The sequence below is a fragment of the Nestor notabilis genome, unplaced genomic scaffold (genome assembly GCF_000696875.1).
Source record: "Nestor notabilis isolate BGI_N333 unplaced genomic scaffold, ASM69687v1 scaffold13803, whole genome shotgun sequence".
Classification (NCBI taxonomy): domain Eukaryota; kingdom Metazoa; phylum Chordata; class Aves; order Psittaciformes; family Psittacidae; genus Nestor; species Nestor notabilis.
The window spans coordinates 2,882-22,437 of record NW_009920679.1 but is presented as its reverse complement, the minus strand read 5'-3'; the positions used below and the strand labels follow the sequence as shown (position 1 = coordinate 22,437).

The window sequence follows — 19,556 nt, the reverse complement described above, 5'->3', positions numbered from 1 at the left end:
GCCTCACTCCTCAATTGTAGTTTATTATGGAAATAGTAAGACAAGTCTGCATTCCAGGACCTGTTGAAGAAGTGTCACCAGTGTGTGGAGACAATTGTGAAAGCTAAAGACCAGCAGGCTGCAGAAGCAAATAAGAATGCAACTATACTGCTGAAGGAGCTAGACCTGGAAAAAGTGAGTAGAGAATTGCTGCCACACAGCATATAAGGGTTTGAGCTATATATTAAAAACAAGTGGTTAAAATGATAGTTTTTCTGTAAAATACTTTGGGAGATCTTTTTGATTCAAAGATGTGAACGTTGCTACAAAAATGTTAATGACATTATTAGGTGTATTTTGTGAAAGGACTGAGCTGGTAAGAGATTTTGCTAGTTTTCCAGTAAAAATTCTATTTTTATACCACCTCTGTTTTGGTTATTATTGTGTTGTAATTCCTTAGAAGTTTGGGGACCAGCTAATCCTGTTGTTCCATAAGGTCTGCCTAGTTTCCATGTAAACAATTCAGTATGTGACAAAGCCATTTTAATCCATCGTGCCCTCTCCTTTCTTCATCCCCCCCAGATTTCTAGGGAACAATAGAATTATAATGTAGTCTGTGTAAAAATATTTAAATATGGATCCTTTTCTTCTAGTCAAGAGAGGAGAGCAGGAAACAAGCTCTCGCAGCTAAAAGGGAGAAAAGAAAGGAAAAGAGAAAGAAGAAGAAAGAGGAACAAAAAAGAAAACAAGAAGAAGATGAAGAAAACAAGCCTAAAGAAACTCTGGAACTTCAAGAGGATGATGATGAAGAAGAAAATGATGATGAAGGTAAAGAACAAGTGTTTCTATGAACAATTAGTAGTTGTGGGAGTGACTTTATTTAACTGTCTGGGTAAGGGAACCTGTTGACAGCTACCTTCTCTGGTACTGCAGCATCCTTGTACAGCCTCTGCCCTGGCTTTGCCCTCTGCAGTCAAAGTTCACAACAAAATCCCTTTGTTCACACACAGACACCCTCAGCCCTGTTGCAAGGGACAAACCTTCAGTCAGGGCATTGATTCCTGTATCATGTGCACTTTGATTGTATGTCAACTGTTTTCCTTTTAGTGGAGCAAGAAATTCCTATAGAGCCTCCTAGTGCAACTACAACAACTACCATTGGGATTTCTGCAACTTCCACTACTTTCACAAATGCCTTTGGGAAGAAGAGAGCTAATGTGGTGACTACCCCCAGCACAAACAGGAAAAACAAGAAAAATAAAACGAAAGAGACTCCTCAGAACATGCAGATAATTTTGCCAGATCAGCATATATCTCTAGCCCAGCAAAAAGCAGATAAAAACAAAATAAATGGAGAGCCAAGAGGTGGTGGTGCGAGCGGGAATAGCGATTCGGATAACTTGGATAGCACAGATTGCAATAGTGAAAGCAGCAGTGGAGGGAAGAGCCAGGAGCTGAACTTCACGATGGATACGAACTCCTCGGAGCGGCGCTACGCCTCCCTGCTTATCCCCTCTCAGGAAGAGAAAACGAGCACCTCAGCTTCGAAAACACCCACCAGGTGAGGCTGCCACGTTGCTCCTGTCATTTCACAGGGGTTTACTTAAACCAGTTTAGACTTTCTGTAGCTGAAGCTTTACACCAGCTGGTGCATTCCCAAAGAGACTGAGTTTGCTTGGGTTTTGCAGCTGCTAAATAATACTGTCAAGTTTGTTGAACATAACCTCTTTAAACTGGTACAGTAAGATTATTTTTTTTTTTTTTTTTTTGCATTGCTGGCTAGTTTTTAATACAGCTTTAGCAAAACAGCTGTTTTTCTCTGCACTGTTTAATCATCCATGTTGCGTTGTCAACTTTATTAGAATGGATTTTAAAGTGAATATGCTGGATATTACTTGCAGAAGTGGCTTCATTACATTTTGATTGTTTTGTGGTTTCATCACTAACTCATTTGGATTGCAATGTTTTTTGTTTTAAGGAGGGAGGAGGCTGATGACTCTGAGCATTTCACCTGCCAGGTTGATGGCCAGTTTGACTTAAACTTGTCAAGCCAGAGGTGAGAGTCAAAAGAACTGGACGAATGTACAGAGGCTGTGTGTATGTTTTGGAAGATGGTTCCGTTGCCAGGGAATGAGCTAATAACACCAGTTTCCAAGTAGTTCATTGGTCTGAATCAAAAACCTGAGATCCCATCTGAATCTGTAGTGTTGCATATAAGTAGCATGAACCTGTTCCTCTGTAGCTTGCTTCTTTCTTTTCCTGCATTTAGGGAGGGCAGAGGGTGTGGGGCTTGATGTGCAGGTCACCTGCCTGAGAACCCAGCTTCAGTGAGAACACAAACAGTATGGGATGAGAAAGGGCAGCAACTGGGAAGGCTGTCACTGAGGAGGCAGTTGGGATTTTCTTTTTCCTTTTCTTTTTTTTGCCAGATTGAAATTAGGTGCAGAATGAGTGGATTTGTTTGTTTTGGATTACCCTTGATGTTAGAAATTATTGTTCTATTTTAGGAACATAATCTGTTCGTACCTTGAACCCGTCTCCTACAAAAACCTTGTCAATTCACTCCAGCAGGACTAACTAAATGCATACTCATAACTCCCTGTTAGAAGTGGTGCTTCTGTTAGGTGAAGTACACCTAAGAAACAAGACCGTATATAAGTACCAAAATGGGGCTAGTGTATTTTATTAACCTCTGCAGGTGCTCTTTGGCTTTTGCTTTAGGCAGACTTTGAAAATAATTTCTAAATTTGCTCTTCCCAAATTCCTCTTCTCTGTAGTCATGAACATGCTGATGATGAGGCTGCTGTAATTGAAACTTAAACGTGGTAATGATGCTTTTCGGAAAACATACCTACAGAAGAACCACAATAAGCTTCATTCTTTTCCTGTGCATTTTCTTGTTTTCTTTGCCTCAATCTTAACTGAAGCATGAGGTCGTCCTCCCAGCTGTGCCACAGATGTGCTGGTTTGAATCACATAAGGCTAGTTTGTCAATCATTTGTGAAGATTTTGCCTATGTTTTATTACTTCATTCAGTTTAGCACTCCACTGTTTGGAGCAAGGGTATAGGCTGTGGACTGAAAGGTAAAAAAACTACCTAGAAAGTCACCCAACAGTTCTTCCAGGTAGAAAATAAGAATAAACTCAGTTCATGCTAGTAGTTTTAAGTTGCAGAAATGCATACTGGAATGCTGTCATTTTATTCTGTAATGTGTAATTTGCACATTTCTGTTCCCAGACTTGATGGTGAAGGTCATTCGAATTCTTTGTCAACTACTTATAAACCTGTTTCCCTGCCTCTGACGTCTCCAAATGTGAAGCTGAATCTGACTAGTCCAAAAAGAGGCCAGAAAAGAGAAGAGGGCTGGAAAGAAGTGGTTAGAAGGTAAAGACTTTAATTGTATGTTAGAAACTAACTGTGAGCTTTTTGGCCTGTGATTTTTCTCAAATGTAGAATGTCCAGAAAGCTTACTTATTTGTATCATTAATTTATTAAAAAATCTCTCCCCTTACTCTTGCAATGCTGTGAAAACAAACTGCAGTCCTATGTGTAGTAATTCTTCACTAACTTAATATGATGGGACACAAATATTTTACTTGGCTCAAGAGTTTTCTTTCCCTGTGACTTAAGTGCAGTAAAGGATGTGGGGATAAGATAAAAGGGGGAGAGAACAGATGGCAGTGGAAAGCTCCTGCACCAGATGATTACCTGCACTTGAACTAAAGGCAGGATGGATGTTGGTAGAGGAGAGGTGGAGGATCTCTTCAAGGCTAAAACTGATCGCTGACTCCATGGAAAATTTGTCACCTTAAAGTGAGTGCTAGAGCTGCAATTAGATGAAAGATTTTCTATGGAGCAAACTTTCCTGTTGAAAATGTTCTGGGGTTTATTACATGGCCATTAACACCCCAGTACCTTTTCTGTAACCTTTATGATTTCTTACTACAAGTAATAACTTCTAGTTACTACTTGTTCTACTTGTAACTAGAAGTGATAATCTGGCTTTCCTTTTTTTGTTCTCTTTATCAAAAAGGAATGCATCATGGACATAGAAGTGTCAGATGCTCTGGGTGCACTCATGATGCCCTCCTGCTTTTTGTGTTCTGCAATGATAGTGACCAAATATGCTCGTTTTGGAGAATTTTAGGCTGTGTGCAAAGAGTGTAATTGTAGAGAGGATTTAATGCATTCCCATTAGTGGAAGCCATGGACTGTTCAACAGTTTAATCTGAAAATATTAAGTGTTTGAACCCTCAGAGGATTGGTTCAGTCTTTGCCTATTGTCATGTTCACTAATGGGGCTTTCCACTGTGACATGGCCTCGCTACATGTATGGTTGCAGACTGCCCACCACTTGGTGAGTCCCGCAGGCATGAGACCATTGAACAGTCAGCTGACTTTTCCAGGGCTTCACACAGACCCCACCGTGGATCCTGGAGCTGCTCCATCTCTCTTCCTGGGGTCTCTTGAGTTTCATAGGCTCAACTCAGCTGGTTGGTTGGGCATTGCTTGCTCTTCTGCTGGACATGGTAGGGTTCTAGAGGTGGCAGGGTTCTAGAGATGGCTTCCGGAATCTCACCTTTCATAAGAAGTTCTGCACTGGTGTTTGCTGTGCCTTGAGTGTTGAAGCATGTGTCCTGCCAAAGAGTTCTTTGTCAGCTTTAGATGCATGTGCAAAATGCCCAAGAGCTGCATGCCTTCCTCTCTTAAAGCCTCTCCTGATCTCAACAAGAATTCTTCTCCTTCCCTCTCCCCATGAGTAATCCCCTGGCTAGAAGGGAAGTCTGTCAAAGAATTAACCAACGCAAACATCCCTTGTGCCCTTGACAGGCAAGTAGGCAGAGTCTTGAAAGACCCTCCCCCCAGCAACACTCTGCAGCCAACACCAATTGAGCAATTTCAGCTGCAGAGAGGAGGGCGCTGCTGCTCGGGAGCAAAAAGGTACTGTTTGGGGTGCTTGTCAAGGTAAAACCATCAAGCTAAAGAGCAGTGTGTGGTGGGTGGGCAGGGGCTTGGGCACTGGGGTGAGTTCTTCTGGAGGAGGAATGTCTCCATGGGTGGTGGTGTGGGGTGGAAGCAGCCCAAGGTATGGTTAGGAGCCATGTGAGTAATGTGGGTGTATCTGTTGAGACTGAGGTAATGATGGAAGCTCTGATCTGGGGAGGGAGTGGCTGGGATGTCTAGCCTAGGGGGTGGAGGAGAGAAGAAAGCCCAAGGCACAGCAGAGGGGTTGGAACAAATTTTCCAAGTTTCCAAGACTGGAATTTCACAGCTAGGTGAAGCTGAAGCCTTCTCAAGGGGTGTTGGTGGTATGTACAGTGTCCAGAGCGGCCTTCGCTGTGGTCACAGTGGTTTCTGAAATGCCTTTGAGTCCTCTCTAATTGTTAAGTGTTGAAATATTGCACATCACTGGCAAGCTTTTGAAAGCAGTGTATGAGCTTGAGAGGTCCAGCTTTAGAAGTCCTGGGTCAGTGGTGACCCAGAGAGATCTTGGCTGGGGTCTGGATGCAAGCATAGATCGTGTTCAAAGACTTTCCAGTTCTGTGCCTGCACTGACCCACCAAAACTACATGAATTGTAGAAGTCCTCAGCACTGACATGGGTCAGTGCTGTGCCTGCTTCTGAAAATCTGTGCTGCCTTCACAGTGCCTTCCAGCAGCTCCTTAAATCACAGAACTGCACAATTTAAGTCTTCTATCCACTGTTGCATGGTGTCGCCAATAAACTTTCTGATCTTGAGGTCTGAGAGAGGTGAACACTGAAAAGGGTTACTAATGCAAGTGTTACAGACCTTATCCCTGAGCAAACGCTGGAAAACCACCTTCTCCATGCTGTGAACCCTAGCTATAAATGATCAAAGTAGCTAAGCCATGGATTTTTATATTTGAGCAGCACTATTTATGTAAATTTAGGTTGGTAAGCTAAGGATTTGTCTCACTTTGAAGGTACACATGGTAAGACAAAATCCCAAAGTGTTTCTGAAGCAGTATGAGGCAGACACAGCTGTGTTAAAACAGTGGCAGAATAAATGCTTCTTGGGATCATCAGGTACTGAGGGTGATGAGTGATTTCAGTGGAGGAGTGTAAGAGAGGCTCCAAAGGGTGAAGAAGTGATCAGCACAAAACCACATGCTGCCCTGAAACTTAATACTATTTCTTCAGCCCCTTGTCAGACAGCAAGGGACTTCTGAATGCCTTTGAAGTTTGAATGCATCTCAGATTTGTGATCTTTGTGATACAGGTCAAAGAAGTTGTCTGTCCCAGCTTCGGTTGTATCTAGAATAATGGGAAGAGGTGGGTGCAACATCACAGCAATTCAAGATGTCACTGGTGCCCATATTGATGTTGATAAGCAAAAGGATAAGAACGGAGAGAGAATGATCACTATAAGGTACAGTATCTAGAAATTAAAGTCTTGAGTTAGTCCACAATGTCATTTATGGGGAAGTTTGCTTTTTAAGACAGGGCATATTTAGCTTCTTGGTACTAGAAAGGAATGTATATTACTGCTGCCAAAGTATGCTGAAAGTCTACTTCAGAGATAATCCTGAAGATAAGCAAAAGTCAAGAAATAACTTACTGGAGTACACATGCACTAGGCTTGCAGATCAGTATAAAACTGAGGCTATGGAATGTTGCACAAAGCGGGGATTTCTTTTGCAAAAGATAAAACTGCTTATATTCTAGGGGCGGTACGGAGTCGACGCGATACGCAGTGCAGCTCATCAATGCCCTTATTCAAGATCCTGCCAAGGAATTGGAAGACTTGATTCCTAAAACTCATATAAGAACCCCTGCTTCGAGTAGCAAATCAATCCATGCAAACTTTTCATCTGGGGTCAGCACTGCGACTGCTTCAAACAAGAACTCCTTTCCCCTTGGAGCACCGCCCCTCGTCACGTCGCAGTCATCAACACTATCTACTTTCCAGCCTACCAACAAACTGAACAAGAATGTCCCAGCCAATGTGCGTTCATCTTTTCCAGTGTCTCTTCCTCTAGCTTATTCTCACCCTCATTTTGCCTTGCTGGCTGCCCAAACTATGCAACAGATCCGGCACCCTCGCTTACCTATGGCCCAGTTTGGAGGAACTTTTTCACCTTCACCGAACACTTGGGGACCATTCCCAGTGAGACCAGTTAACCCTGGCAGCACAAACAGCTCTCCAAAGCATAACAGTTCGAGTCCTTTTTTATCCTACAGACGGAGTCTCCTGGATTGGCTACTTCTACTTGTCCCATTACTGTCTCTTCTGTAGCTGCTTCCACCCAACCGCTGTGCGTGACCAGTAATCGGACTCCCTCGTCGGTCAGGAAGCAGTTATTTGCCTGCGTTCCGAAGACAAGTGCTGCAGCAACAGCAATCTCAACTGTGACGAGCACCTGCAGCACTATGCCTTCAGCTTCCTCTGCTCCCCCAAGCAATGGGCAAGTGCCCCCAGCATTTCTGCCATCTAATGCTCCCCAAGCGCAGCATTCTGCGCTGAAAGCGGACTCTTTCTCGGCTGTCTCAGCACCCAAAGAGAAGGTGTCAGTACCAGACCAGCCCACTGCAAGTGCGTGTGCACCGACTTCAGTTGCAAGTAGTTGCAGTATGTCAGCAAGCAGCAACTCGGGAGTCACTGAAACGCGCCCGTCGAGCAGCCCTGCTCCGCTAAACAATGTCCAAGATGAAATTCTGCCAACCAGCATGTCAGAGATCAGTCCTTCTGTGCCGATGCCTTTTTCATCCAGCTCAGAAACTGCTCCTTTAAGCTTAGCGTCACCCAGGTCAGTTGTTGCAGATAATCAGGACAACAGTAACTTACCTCAAGTAGCTGTACCAGCACCTCGAGTTACTCACAGGATGCAGTCCAGAGGTTCTTTCTATTCAGTGGTACCAAATGCAAACCTCCATCAAGATCCTCAGTCTATTTTTGTTACGAATCAAGTTCCTTTAACACCTTCTCAAGGTCCACCTGCTGCAGTGCAGCTTTCGTCAGCCATGAACGTTATGAACGGTTCTCAGATGCACATTAACCCAGCAAACAAATCATTGCCTCCTACCTTTGGGCCAGCAACGCTCTTCAATCACTTTAGTAGTCTTTTTGATAGCAACCAGGTGCCAGCTAACCAAGGATGGGGAGACTGTCCACTCTCAACCCGAGCAGCAGCTGACCCATCCTTCACTGTTCAGTCTACCTTTCTGAGTAACTCTGTGCTAGGACACGTGGAAAACGTGCATCCTGACAACTCCAAGGCTCCTGGTTTCAGGCCACCTTCCCAGCGGGTTTCGACTAGTCCTGTAGGTAAGTCATTACGGTCATGCACTGGACAGAATTCTTTCTCCAACCATTACACTTTGATCATCTCAAACTGAGAAGTAGTTTATAAATGACAGTTAGGGAATACTAATGCAGTGAGGATGGCCTACTTTTTCCAAGTGCTCTTCAAAACATTGATGATGATTTTTTTCCTATCTTCAGCTCTTCTAGGATGTTAGGTGTTGGGGACATTGCAGACATTGCATTGCTTGTCCACTGTAAGGCACAGGAATGCTTCCACCTGTTTGTGTTGTTCAGAGTAGCACTGATTATAGCTTTTGGGTTGGAATAGAACAGAGGGTTTGGTGATACCATACATGAACCAGTGGGGACAGGACTCCTGGCAAGCTCCAGCTACAGGAGTGACTGCATGCAGTGAGTTCAGTGTTTGGTCTGAAAATCCAGCTTTATCCGGTTGAGGGTAAACTCTCTGTACTTTCAGTCTCTACCACTGTAGGATTTTAATAAGCTTATGTTGTGCTGTGGGAAATTGGTGTGCTCCTGCATGGTGTGTTTTATTATGAAGTCTTTCTGCTAAGTACAGCAGGTGAAGCTTATCTGCATTTATTTGAAATGTATTAGGAACAGTCTGAGCTCCCTGCTCTTGCTGTGCGCTGTCTAAATGTTTTTTTATCATCTTAGTGGTCAAACTATGCTACAGGCAACTGATTCTACCCATTTGACTGGAAAGGACCCTTAAGGGATCTAGTCTGTGCCCTTCTCTTCTCCTTTTCATTCTTACCATAATGCCTTTATGGTGCCTTGAAGTTGTTTTACCCCTGCAGTGTTTGGCACTCGGCCACTTCCTGCCCAGTGCAGTAGCAGCACCAGATGTAGCTACAGCTGTGTGAGGTAAAATATAACTGGACCTTGTTCCTCAAATAGGCTGCTAATAAAAGAATTGCCAAGCCCTCCTCAGCAGACTCCAGACACTTTATGTTGGCACAGCTTTTTCCCTGCAGTGCTCTATACGGGGAGTTGGCTGTTGCTGGAATAACCCCTAAGGAAGGAAGCTTATGGCAGGGGGGGTCTTCTGATTTTTCTGATGGTCACATCCTGCATATACAGAGACAGCAAAAAATGTTGCTGTTCCCTTCTGCTAAAGTCATCTGTTTGTCCCCGGGAAAAATATATTGTCCTTTCTATATCCTTAAATGACTGTACCTATTTAAAAGGTAGTCTGAATCTGTTTCTTCCCTGAGTTAGGAAGGTTAGGTAGATACCCAAGGAAAGCTCACATAGTTTACCTGGACGACATAAGGGTGAAGTCATTCTCAACTGAAGCACAAAAAGATTTGGACAGAACACATCTGGTGGTGGAATTTGACCAGGATATTGCAAGTGAAGAAAAAATGGTAAATAGGTGGATGTGCTGATAAGTTGTGCCTGGCAGGTGACTGGTCAGTCAGTTCCTCAGCTGATTGATTTGGTGTCATTCTACTTAATACTGCTTTTGAGCACTTACATTTCAGAATCTAAATTGTCTGCACAGGAGGAGAGGAGCTGGGGGAGCCTGGGGAGAGTGGGGTGTTTGGAAGGTGTGATAGTGAGGAATGGAGTGGGGATGGAAGGCTGAGGATCTCTCCAGTGCCTTCCCTTGGAGTGTAAGTGCAGTCCTGTGGTCTGCCCGCCCATCTCATTCACTGCCACTTCCCAGGGGAGCAGACCTCTCAGCTCAGCCTCTGACGTGGGTTGAACTGGGGCCTGTTCCCATAGGATTTAGTGGCTGGTTTCATGAGACTTGGAGAAAGGAGGAAGAGTGCTGGTCACTGCTGGCTTGTACACTGGCCAACAGTGATACACTGGGCAAGGGGCAGTCTGGGCCTTGCTGGGCAATTCAGCACACTGATCTGTGATGAGAGGGATTGGTAATGGCCGTCAGTACATGTATCCTCTGACTCTACATCATTGGCCTGATGGAGCAGAGGTTTGTCTTATGTGCTTGTCTTGCACTGTGGGCTGTGGCAAATGTTTTACACAAATCAACATCTCCTCATGATCACCTCTGAGCTGATTTGGTGGAGATTTAATAGAATTTGATTGTGCACTAAACCAGCTTTCTCTTAACAAGTTGCACCTTGGGGTGGAGTTAGGGTACTTTGCTTTTCCTATTCATGGATAAGCTCAGTTGCAGCTTAAGTTTTCTCTGATTCAGTGGTTCATTGGAGGCACAGACTCAAATGCAGATCTCACTGGCTGTGGATCTGTTCTGGAAATGGCCTTCTGTCTCACTCATGCCTTTAGATCTCTTGTCCCAGCAGTTTGCAAATTGAGAGCAGACTTAGTAGCACAACCATTAGAGGAGGCTGTGGAAATACTAGAAGTCTAATTGTTACTTCTTTCCTCTGCATCATAAGAAGGGGTTTGAGACCTTGCTCAGATGGCATTGAAAGGCTTGAAATACGCCAGCTTAGGAAGCAGCACACGAGTATGAAGTTGCATGAAATAAATGGGGTCCCTCTTCTGCATAGAGTGACCAAGTGGTTGCTCTGAAGGTGGAGGCAGTCCTGGCAGTAACCAGTTTCTGCAGAAGTGCCTGGAGGCTTTGATAAACTGAATTTTGAGCAGAGTTTGTGTGAGATTGATACACTGGTCTTGAAAGCTCAGTAACGATTTCAGAGCATGATGAAGAATTTGAACTGATGGCCCAAGTAACTACAGAGTATGGTGTTGCAAAAGGTTTCAGTATCACAAAACCTGCTTTTGAGGGTAAGTACACAAATAGGAAGCTCACTACTGAAATCAGGATTCTCTAAGTCATTGTTCATAGAAGTCATTTTTAATATTGAGCAAAGGTTTTTTTAATCCACTTTCATGAAAGGCAAGATAATGATAAAAAGTGTTCTTCACAAACTGAAAACTGCTGAATTGAACTTGTGCGTTCACTTGGATGTCACTTCCTTCAACCTGTATAAAATACACAGCAGTGCTGAAATGGTCTTGGCTGTATAATCATTGCACTGGGAAAGCTGACCATCCTTCAGAAGACACAGCTGGGCATCTCTCTTCTGCAGAAGAGCTATTTTTGTCATAATCTCTGCCTTGTTCTCCCTTTAGGAAACCAGCAGTGCCCAGTGGCAGTAGCAGCTTGGTTACCCCTTCTGCATGAGGCAGACTCAGGATCTGCAGTGGTTTGTCAGCCAGCTGGAAATTCGGGGTTGATGTGTGGTGGAGTTGGGCACCACTGGGACCTTTCGACTCCCTGGTATTTTGTGGATGGAGGTTTAGCAAGAGGGTCCCAAGGGTAGCTTCGTGGCCTTCGTGTGCACAGGGAGAGCCCTCAGCTGGAGGTACCTGTGCAGGAAGGAGCATCCTCCTTAGCCATGGAGTCTTGCACTTTGTGCTGTGATAAACCCTGAAAGATTATCCTCCTGTGCTCGGGTTATCTCATCTGAGCACCACATTTTGGTGATGATAGTGATTGATTTCTCCTTGTCTATAATGGAGACATCTTTTCTTTTTTTTTTTTCTTTTTTTTTTTTTTTTTTTTTTCCTTTTTTTTTTTTTTAACCCTTGAGGTAGGGCTAGTGAGAAAAGCACCTCCTTCAAATCCAGAGAGTCATTTCTGTCAGTGTAAGCAGGTTGGATCTGGCACTCCTGGAAGCAGTATATCAGGTTGATGTGCTTGAAAATATTGGGGGGAAAAAGACCTGGCTTTCAGGAAGGTGCCCAGGCAATGGAAAGTACACCTCTGGTCTACGGCCTAAGGCATTTCCTGTCTGCTGCTTGCAGAGTGCTGTGGTAGGAGTCGGTACAACCTTCAACCTTGCTCTGCAGCAGCATAGGCTGGTCCTGGTTGTGGTCATTTTGGAATGTTCAAATGGTTTTGAAACTAGTCTTGTTTAATAGGCCCTTGAAACTAAACCCAAAACTCAGGTGAACATATGGCTATGCCCAATTCTGCTTTCAGGTAATAATGTGTGATAAGAGCTATTACAACATTTTGGAAAAGTACTTAAAAGCTTTGGCTTATTAAAAACCTGTAATTCCCCCTTTGCTAATAATATTTGTGGGACTTTGAACTTTCTCTCCACCTCTCCCTTTCTCTTATTCATCCCTGTAGAAAGCAGCCCCCCCACCTGCTGTACTGTGCATCATCAGCCCTGTTTCTCTGGACACAGCATGTCCTGACCAATCTGTATGTGAATGTACCTATAGGATGGCAAAAACCGTACTGTAGTGAGCTACTTCCTTGGTGCTGGATTCCTGTGGGACCTTCACAGAGCCCTGTATCCCTGTTTGACTTGCGTGGCTTTTTTGTAAGCAAAGATCCTTGCCACTCCCAGCTTTCCTCCTTTGCCCTCCCTGCTTAAGATAATTTCCTTTCAGTGACCAAAGGGATGGCTGGTTTTGTTCAAGCTTCAGGCCAAACTAGAGAGCATACACAAATGCCTTCTGTTGGTTTTGAAGGGAGAATCGTGCACTTGTAAAATGAACTTACCATGTGCAGATACCCCCGAAGGTGATGAGATGCTTTAATTATATTTGGAGCACTAGCTCTCTTCTGGTGCTTTGGAGCAAGTTCCCAAAGAGAGATATTTAATCAAATTTATGTTTATTTCAGGCTTACCCTCTCTAGATCCATCCAACAGCTCTACAACTTCTTCTTCAGGTCCTTTGACAGGCTTTTCAGCAAACATACAAGGAGCACGGGTTTACCTTCAAGGGCCAGCGCCTGTTGGGACTCCCAGCTTTAACAGACAGCATTTTTCACCACATCCTTGGACAAGCGCAACAAATTCATGTAGGAACTTCATGGGTCTGTCTTAGTTAACTATAAATTCATAGCAATTGTCTCTAGTAGATTTGTAACTTGAGGGGAGATTACCCAGTGATGCACAAAATGCTTTCCAATTGCTTTTAGCAGCTGTGAGGATGGTGTGCAAATCCCAAGCTGTGCTATTTGGTGTTTTTCCCATGTCAAACACCACTAGTTCTGGTAGCATTACTAAAGGCATGTTTGGGCAAAATAATGTGTCATTGTAGACTCTGAGATGAGAGGGCATGAGGCTGTGGGGGAGTGGAGATGGTTATACCAAGCTAAAGATTGCCCTCTGAATAGTATGAATGTAATATTAGGTGAAAATGTCACATTTGCCATGGTTTGAAGTTATACTCGCCTGGTTTCCCCTACCCTCTTTTTTTTTTTTTTTTTTTTTTTTCTTTTTTTTTTCTTTTTTCAATTGGGGTTCTGGAATGATTTTATGTTACTTAAAATGCTCCAAAATCTTTAAGCATCACCCGAGGTAACAGTGGGTTTCTCTCCTAATGGGAAGAACATGGAAGTAGCTTTACAGAAAATATGGGTCTTTGATTCTGTATCTGAGGTGAAGAGGCTTTTCATGTCACTGCATGCAACTTCGTTGTCACTCTGAGTTTAAGAACCAAAACATGTAAATGAGTGCTCAAAGGAAGTTGGATTTCCCAAGAAGAGTCAGTGACACTTCTGCAGTTGGTGGGACTTGGGCTCTGATGTTACACATGTGGCTTTGGGAAGCTGTCTAATTTCTCTTCTGCTGGAAGTGATGGATACCAAAACTAGGCTGGTTAGATACTCATGGTATTTTGGCTGATGTTTTCACCTCTTCCTGAAACTCTTCCATGTTTCTTATTCTTTCTTGTAATTAGTTTAGATGTACTGCTGTGTCATGAGAATATCACATAATTCTGATGGCTGAAAGCATTTGTGTTAGAATGTTGATTTTAGAGTAGAAAAATAAACTCTAAGCAGAATTTCTGTGCAAGACCTGAAGAATGCTTGCCAAAAAAAGCCTTTAATGATTTGCTTTGAGATAGTATTGGGGGGGATAGAGTGGGTAGTGTTTACACTTGTGTGCTTTGTGTGTAATTAAACAAGAGAAATATTCTTTTCAGCAGGTGAATCTCCTATTCCATCAGTTTCCTCAGGATCATCTTCGCCCCTTTCAGCTGCTTCTGCACCTTCTAACTTGGGCCAGCCAAAAACGGGTAACGCCAACCAAGACCGAAAGGTTCCCCCACCCATTGGGACAGAAAGGCTGGCTAGGATTCGACAGGGAGGATCTGTCACCCCAACACCCTTGGGAACCAACTTCACAGCTCCCGTCGGTCACAGTGGCATTTGGTCCTTTGGAGTTAACAGTGTATCTGGTACGTCAGTTGTACAGCCTGGGACAACCTAAAGAAACTTGCAGGGCCTTTTGGAAGTGCTGCGCTTGAAAAGAAAGTTGGGGAGGAGAAGAAAAGTTCCACAGTAATCAACTTCCATGTAGGATGTCCTGAAGGGAAAAATGGTGTCAGTGGAGGGAGAGTGCATATCAGTGAAAGCTCTGTGGTTTTACCTCCTGAATGTAGGTGGTTTTCACCCAGTCCGGTTTGTCTGTCAGCTTATACTTGTAAACCTGGAGAACAGCTCAGAAACTTCGTATTGAGTCTGTTGAACGATACAGAAGTTAAAAAGTAAATGACTTCTATCTCTTAAGGGGGTCCATTTCTAAGTCTGACCGTTGGCCTAAAAGAACAACTACCTCTGTCCAAGTTTCTAGCTTGCTTTCCGTTAACAATTTAAAGTATTAGTTGTGGTGCAGCTAATGCATCCAGAAATGCATAGAATCATAGAATGGTTTGGGTTGGAAGGGACCTTAAAGCTCATCTACTTCCAGCCCCCTGTCATGGGCAGGGACACCTTCCACTAGACCAGGTTGCTCAAGTTGTGGATGCTGAATTTTGCATTGATCTCGTCATGAATCTTGAATAGAATGGGGTCACTTCTGGTCCAGGCAGCCCCAGTTTCAAAAGAATTACTTTGAAACACCTGGAGTTTTACGTTCAGTTTCCTGATAGCTTGAGGTTCTTGTGGAAAGGAGGAGCTGCAGCTGGTGGCCCCCATTGTCTCCATGCTTGTCTGAAGGATCAAGATCAATGTCCATGCAGACAGCATGTGGCTGGCCAGGCTTCCCTGGCCTCGCCAATCTCTCTTTTGTACCTATGTTTGCCCCTGTCCCAAGTGTAACTTTTTTCTGTGTTCCTATGGTACGTGAGAGGTTGCGGGAGCTGGAGGGGAAAAGAGTGTATGTAAGGCCAGCCTTATATAGTGTTGCCTGCTGCAGCTTCCCTGTGAAAGGCCTTGATGCTGCAGATAAGACTTGTGTGTTTGCATTGCCTGTAATGGGTTATTAGCCAAAAATCTGACGTGTCTTCCTACTTTGGGCTGTTTGCAGTTGCTCAGAGCAGAGCCTGAAGATAGCTCTGTGACAGTGTGTTTTCAGAGAGCCTTTGATATATGTAGGCGTGTGCAGCTGCTGAATTCTGCTCCACAGTATCTTCAGTGAGTTGTAATCAGACATTTTTAATACCCTTTTTTCCAGAAGGCTTGTCAGGTTGGTCCCAACCTGTCATGGGAAATCATCCGATGCATCAGCAGCTGTCGGACCCAGGCACGTTTTCTCAACATCAGCCAATGGAGAGAGATGATTCTGGAATAGTGGCTCCCTCGAATATTTTCCACCAACCTATGCCAAATAGTTTTGTGGATTTTTCTAAAGTAAGTTACAAAGGGTGGGATTTAGTCTATAAAATGACCAAGGACTTTCTCTTTGTATCTCCTGTTCTGCCTGTTCACACTGTATGTGTGTGCCTCTTCTACTACTGCTTGCTGCACCTAGTCCTGAACCTCCTTTCATCCCCCAAGCCTGGTGGTGCACTTCAACAAAACCAGAATTTGTACATTGCAGATGTTCTCTTGTAAAGTAGCTGAATGCCTCTGTGCCTCTCCAGTGTTTCCTTTCTCAGAGGCTCAGTCACTCAGAAATGTTCCATAATGCTTGCTAATCTCTTGAAGCTGATTCAAGCTTTGCTTAATGCTTTTAGTACAAATCATGCCCATGAATCCTGAGGAACCGGTAAGATGGGAGGACCACTTGTAAATCTGTGCCTAGTATGTGAACACTGGGAAGTAGCTTGAGGCAGACACGTAGCCAGGCCTTAGCCAGCCGGCTGAGCGACCACTGAAGGAGTGTCCAGGATGATGTGCTCAACAGCAGACCTGTTCACAGCATGTGTCAGAAGTAGCTGTAGCATGTGCTCTTGGAATCTTCTAAATTGCCTACCAGCAATCATTGCAACACACAAAAGAAATCTCATGATCACAAAAAGCTGCTTTGCAGCTTGCTCTTTCTGAACTGGAAGAATTTTTAAATGACCGTTAGTAATTTATTAAAAAAACCTTCAACTTGGAGCCTTGAAGGCTCAGAGCTGTATAGGGGCTTTGCTGAAGTACAGCCCTGCGTGCACCAGCAGCACTGCATGCTGCAGAAGTGTGAGGGGGAACACTGGGATCCCTTTGTACAGCTGCTGTGTCTGGCTTTGTGGGGTGATCCGAAAGTGCTGTGCAGAGGGTGCTGCGTGGTGGCGAGGTGTAATCTCAGAAAAACAGGTGAACTGACTTGAGTTTCAGGCTCTGAAGAGTCACTGTGTTCCATGCTCTGCCTCTTTCCTCAGAGAGCTAAGTGACAGTAGGTGAACATCACATATGGAGGTGAGCTGCCTTGAGTCATCTTGGCAGATGTGGTGCCGTGATCATCCTTCAACAACTACTGCTGCCTTCACTGATGGTGCTTCCTCTTGTTCTCTCAGGGCCTCCCCATCTCCATGTATGGCGGCACCCTGATCCCCTCGCACCCGCAGCTGGCGGATGGCCCAGGAGGACCCCTCTTTAACGGGCTCCATACGCCAGATCCTGCCTGGAATCCCATGATCAAAGTTGTCCAGAACTCAACAGAATGTACTGATGCTCAGCAGGTAGTGTGGCAGCCTTCTCCCAACTTTGCTTACCTGGGGCTTTTTACAGTGATGTGCTTTCGTTTGGTTTTCTTCACTTTTGGATAGGTGATGGGTTTTGTTCTGTTCTTGGATGCTAGAATTGAAAATGTTTGCATGACTTCTCCCTACAGTGGGTGTGTTTACAAACAATATATGGTGCTATCCCAACCAAACCTTTCAGGTGAAATAATCAGCATTTCAAGACTGCTCAGCCAGGTAACCGACTGTGTTATAAGCGATAGGGTTTATATCCGTACTCGGCATCTTTCAGGTTGTTGGTCAAACTGGCCAGAGCCGAAGAGGGCTCTCAGCCGCTGGACAGTCTGGTTGTATTTGAGGAGGAAGCCTTCAGCTTGCCCCCTCTAGTGGTTAAACGCTCTGTTAAAGGAACCTTTATTTGTTTTCATAATAGCCTTGTCTTTTTATTTCTTGCTGTAGATTTGGCCTGGCACCTGGGCACCTCACATTGGAAACATGCATCTCAAGTACGTCAACTGATTTAAGGGGGTCTATCCTTTTGTAGCCTTGTTTGGGAATCTTTATGATCTTGGAAGAACCCTGGGGATTTTTTTAATGTGCCTAACTAAGCAATTTTCTGTGGGCTGGAACAATTGAAACTTAATGGCCCATTGTATAACAACCAATTGATTTACCTGTACAAACTGATTCTGTTCTCTGGTTAGTTTAGCCATTTTGAACTTATAAATCAGACAAAACTAGTGCTTTTGGCTAAACACTACTGAATGCTCCTTGTATGCAGCAGAGAAATAGCTGATGACGTGGACATGATTTCAACCTGTTAGGGTGGTAAATACATGTATAATTGTTTACAGACTTAAAAGGAAAAGCTGAGTAAATTTCATGTCGTATAGTGGCTCTACTTTATGTAGCCTGTATTAATGTGAACTATTTACCTGAATATTCAATAAAAGGCAAACAGTATTTAGAGGTTGTGTGTGAGAATTTTGGAAGAGGCTGGATGATGTTGTCTTTGGTAGCTGCTGTCATGCCCAGTGATGCATCTTCTTGGGGTCACAGAATTAACATGTGGATGCAGTCAGGGTTTGGGGGGATTTGATCCACAGTCATCTGCTGAGTCCTTTCCACTGCCACTTGGTAGCCTTGTATTTTTGGTCTGTGAATGTGGTTGTGCACTTTTTTTAGGTCTTTCTGGATTAGTTCTGCTTTCCAGGTGTGTTGCCTGAGATATGGTGTTTTGTTCAGGGGTTGGAAATAAAGGATGAGTTGACAACATGGCATCTGATGCCGTCTCGATTTGCAGGAGGTAAATAGGCAGCTCATAGGTAAATGCAGGTCTTCACCTCACTGTGACCAGCTGCCTAGAAGCAGGTCTTGGGAAAGCTGAGACCACTTCCCACTAGAGCAAAACATGATATATTAAATTCTAAGCTTTATGTAACCCTTTAGATCTGATAAGAGCTTATCAAGTCCTCTTCGTGAGGAGGATGGGGATTTTTGCATGCTGCTCAAGATGAACATTCATTCTGTACCCAGGTGCAGAACTTCTCCACTGCCTGCACTTGGGCTCTGCTTATTTCTGCTTCTGCTCAGTGGTGATGCAGTAAGTAGATCCATTCCTCAAGCAGCTACTGGAGTGCACACAGTGTCTGATCTAATGGACCACTTTCAGTGGCCTCTCACATGAGATGGAGACTTCTCCACCTTCTTTCTCCTTCTCCAGACAAATCCTTACATGCAGCAGCAGAGTTTTCCCCAGAAAAAGCATGAGGAAGGAGTACTGAAATCCCAAAACGCACAAGCAGCATCTGAATACTGCAGGGAGTCAAACCTCTGAGATGCTACTGGATGATATGTTCAGATATTTTTCCCTAGTATTTGAGGAAGAACTGCAAAATACATGGGACTTCTGCTGCCCTTTGGTAGTGCAAACACCAAAGGAGAAGCACTAAGTGTATTCAAACAGATGGTATTGTAGTGCAAGAGGTGCTTGCTCTTGGGGTAAATTGCAGGGGGGGGGGAATGGTGAGGGGTCCATAGGCTCACCCCTCTTCCATCCCGTGTGGCACCACCATCTCCTCCTGTCCCATCCCAGGGAGTCACCATCTCCTGTCCTGGGAGACTACAGCTCCACACCAGTGGCACTGTGTACTCCACCACACTGGGGTAAGACCCAGCTTGGAGATGAGATTGTCCCTTCAATGGAATGGCAGCCTTAACTGCCCCAGTCCTGCCTGATTGAGGCAGCTTCTTCCTGAGCAGGTCCCTTCCTAGGCTCTCCACCTCAGAGCTTGGTGCTTGGGTGCATGGGCACCTGTGCTGGGCACCAGGGTCAGGCAGGCCCATGGGGTGGTGGCTGCCCTGGCAGCCCAGACTTGGAGTGGAAAAGGGAACCCAGAGTTTTGTAGGAAGATACTCCTGGAAGCTGGAGCCATCACTGTCTTGTGCTGCTGCTGGCAGGGTGGATGCAGGGCCGGTCCCTCAGGGCAAGTCATG

At 44.5% G+C, this 19,556-nt stretch overlaps 1 protein-coding gene across 1 annotated transcript in view; it reads left to right on the top strand.

Annotated features, from left to right (window-relative positions):
• The window catches only part of LOC104402818 (ankyrin repeat and KH domain-containing protein 1-like), a gene marked incomplete at its 5' end in the record, with an annotated part of 85,184 nt that extends 67,227 nt beyond the window's left edge, over window positions 1-17,957 (top strand). The window contains 12 exon segments of the mRNA XM_010010798.1: window positions 58-174; window positions 633-807; window positions 1,087-1,540; window positions 3,218-3,364; window positions 6,222-6,371; window positions 6,668-7,170; window positions 7,173-8,267; window positions 12,847-13,026; window positions 14,157-14,411; window positions 15,629-15,804; window positions 16,896-17,060; window positions 17,520-17,957. Of these exon segments, the coding sequence (XP_010009100.1) occupies window positions 58-174; window positions 633-807; window positions 1,087-1,540; window positions 3,218-3,364; window positions 6,222-6,371; window positions 6,668-7,170; window positions 7,173-8,267; window positions 12,847-13,026; window positions 14,157-14,411; window positions 15,629-15,804; window positions 16,896-17,060; window positions 17,520-17,579 (3,477 nt within the window).
• Window positions 17,958-19,556: the final 1,599 nt, after the last annotated feature.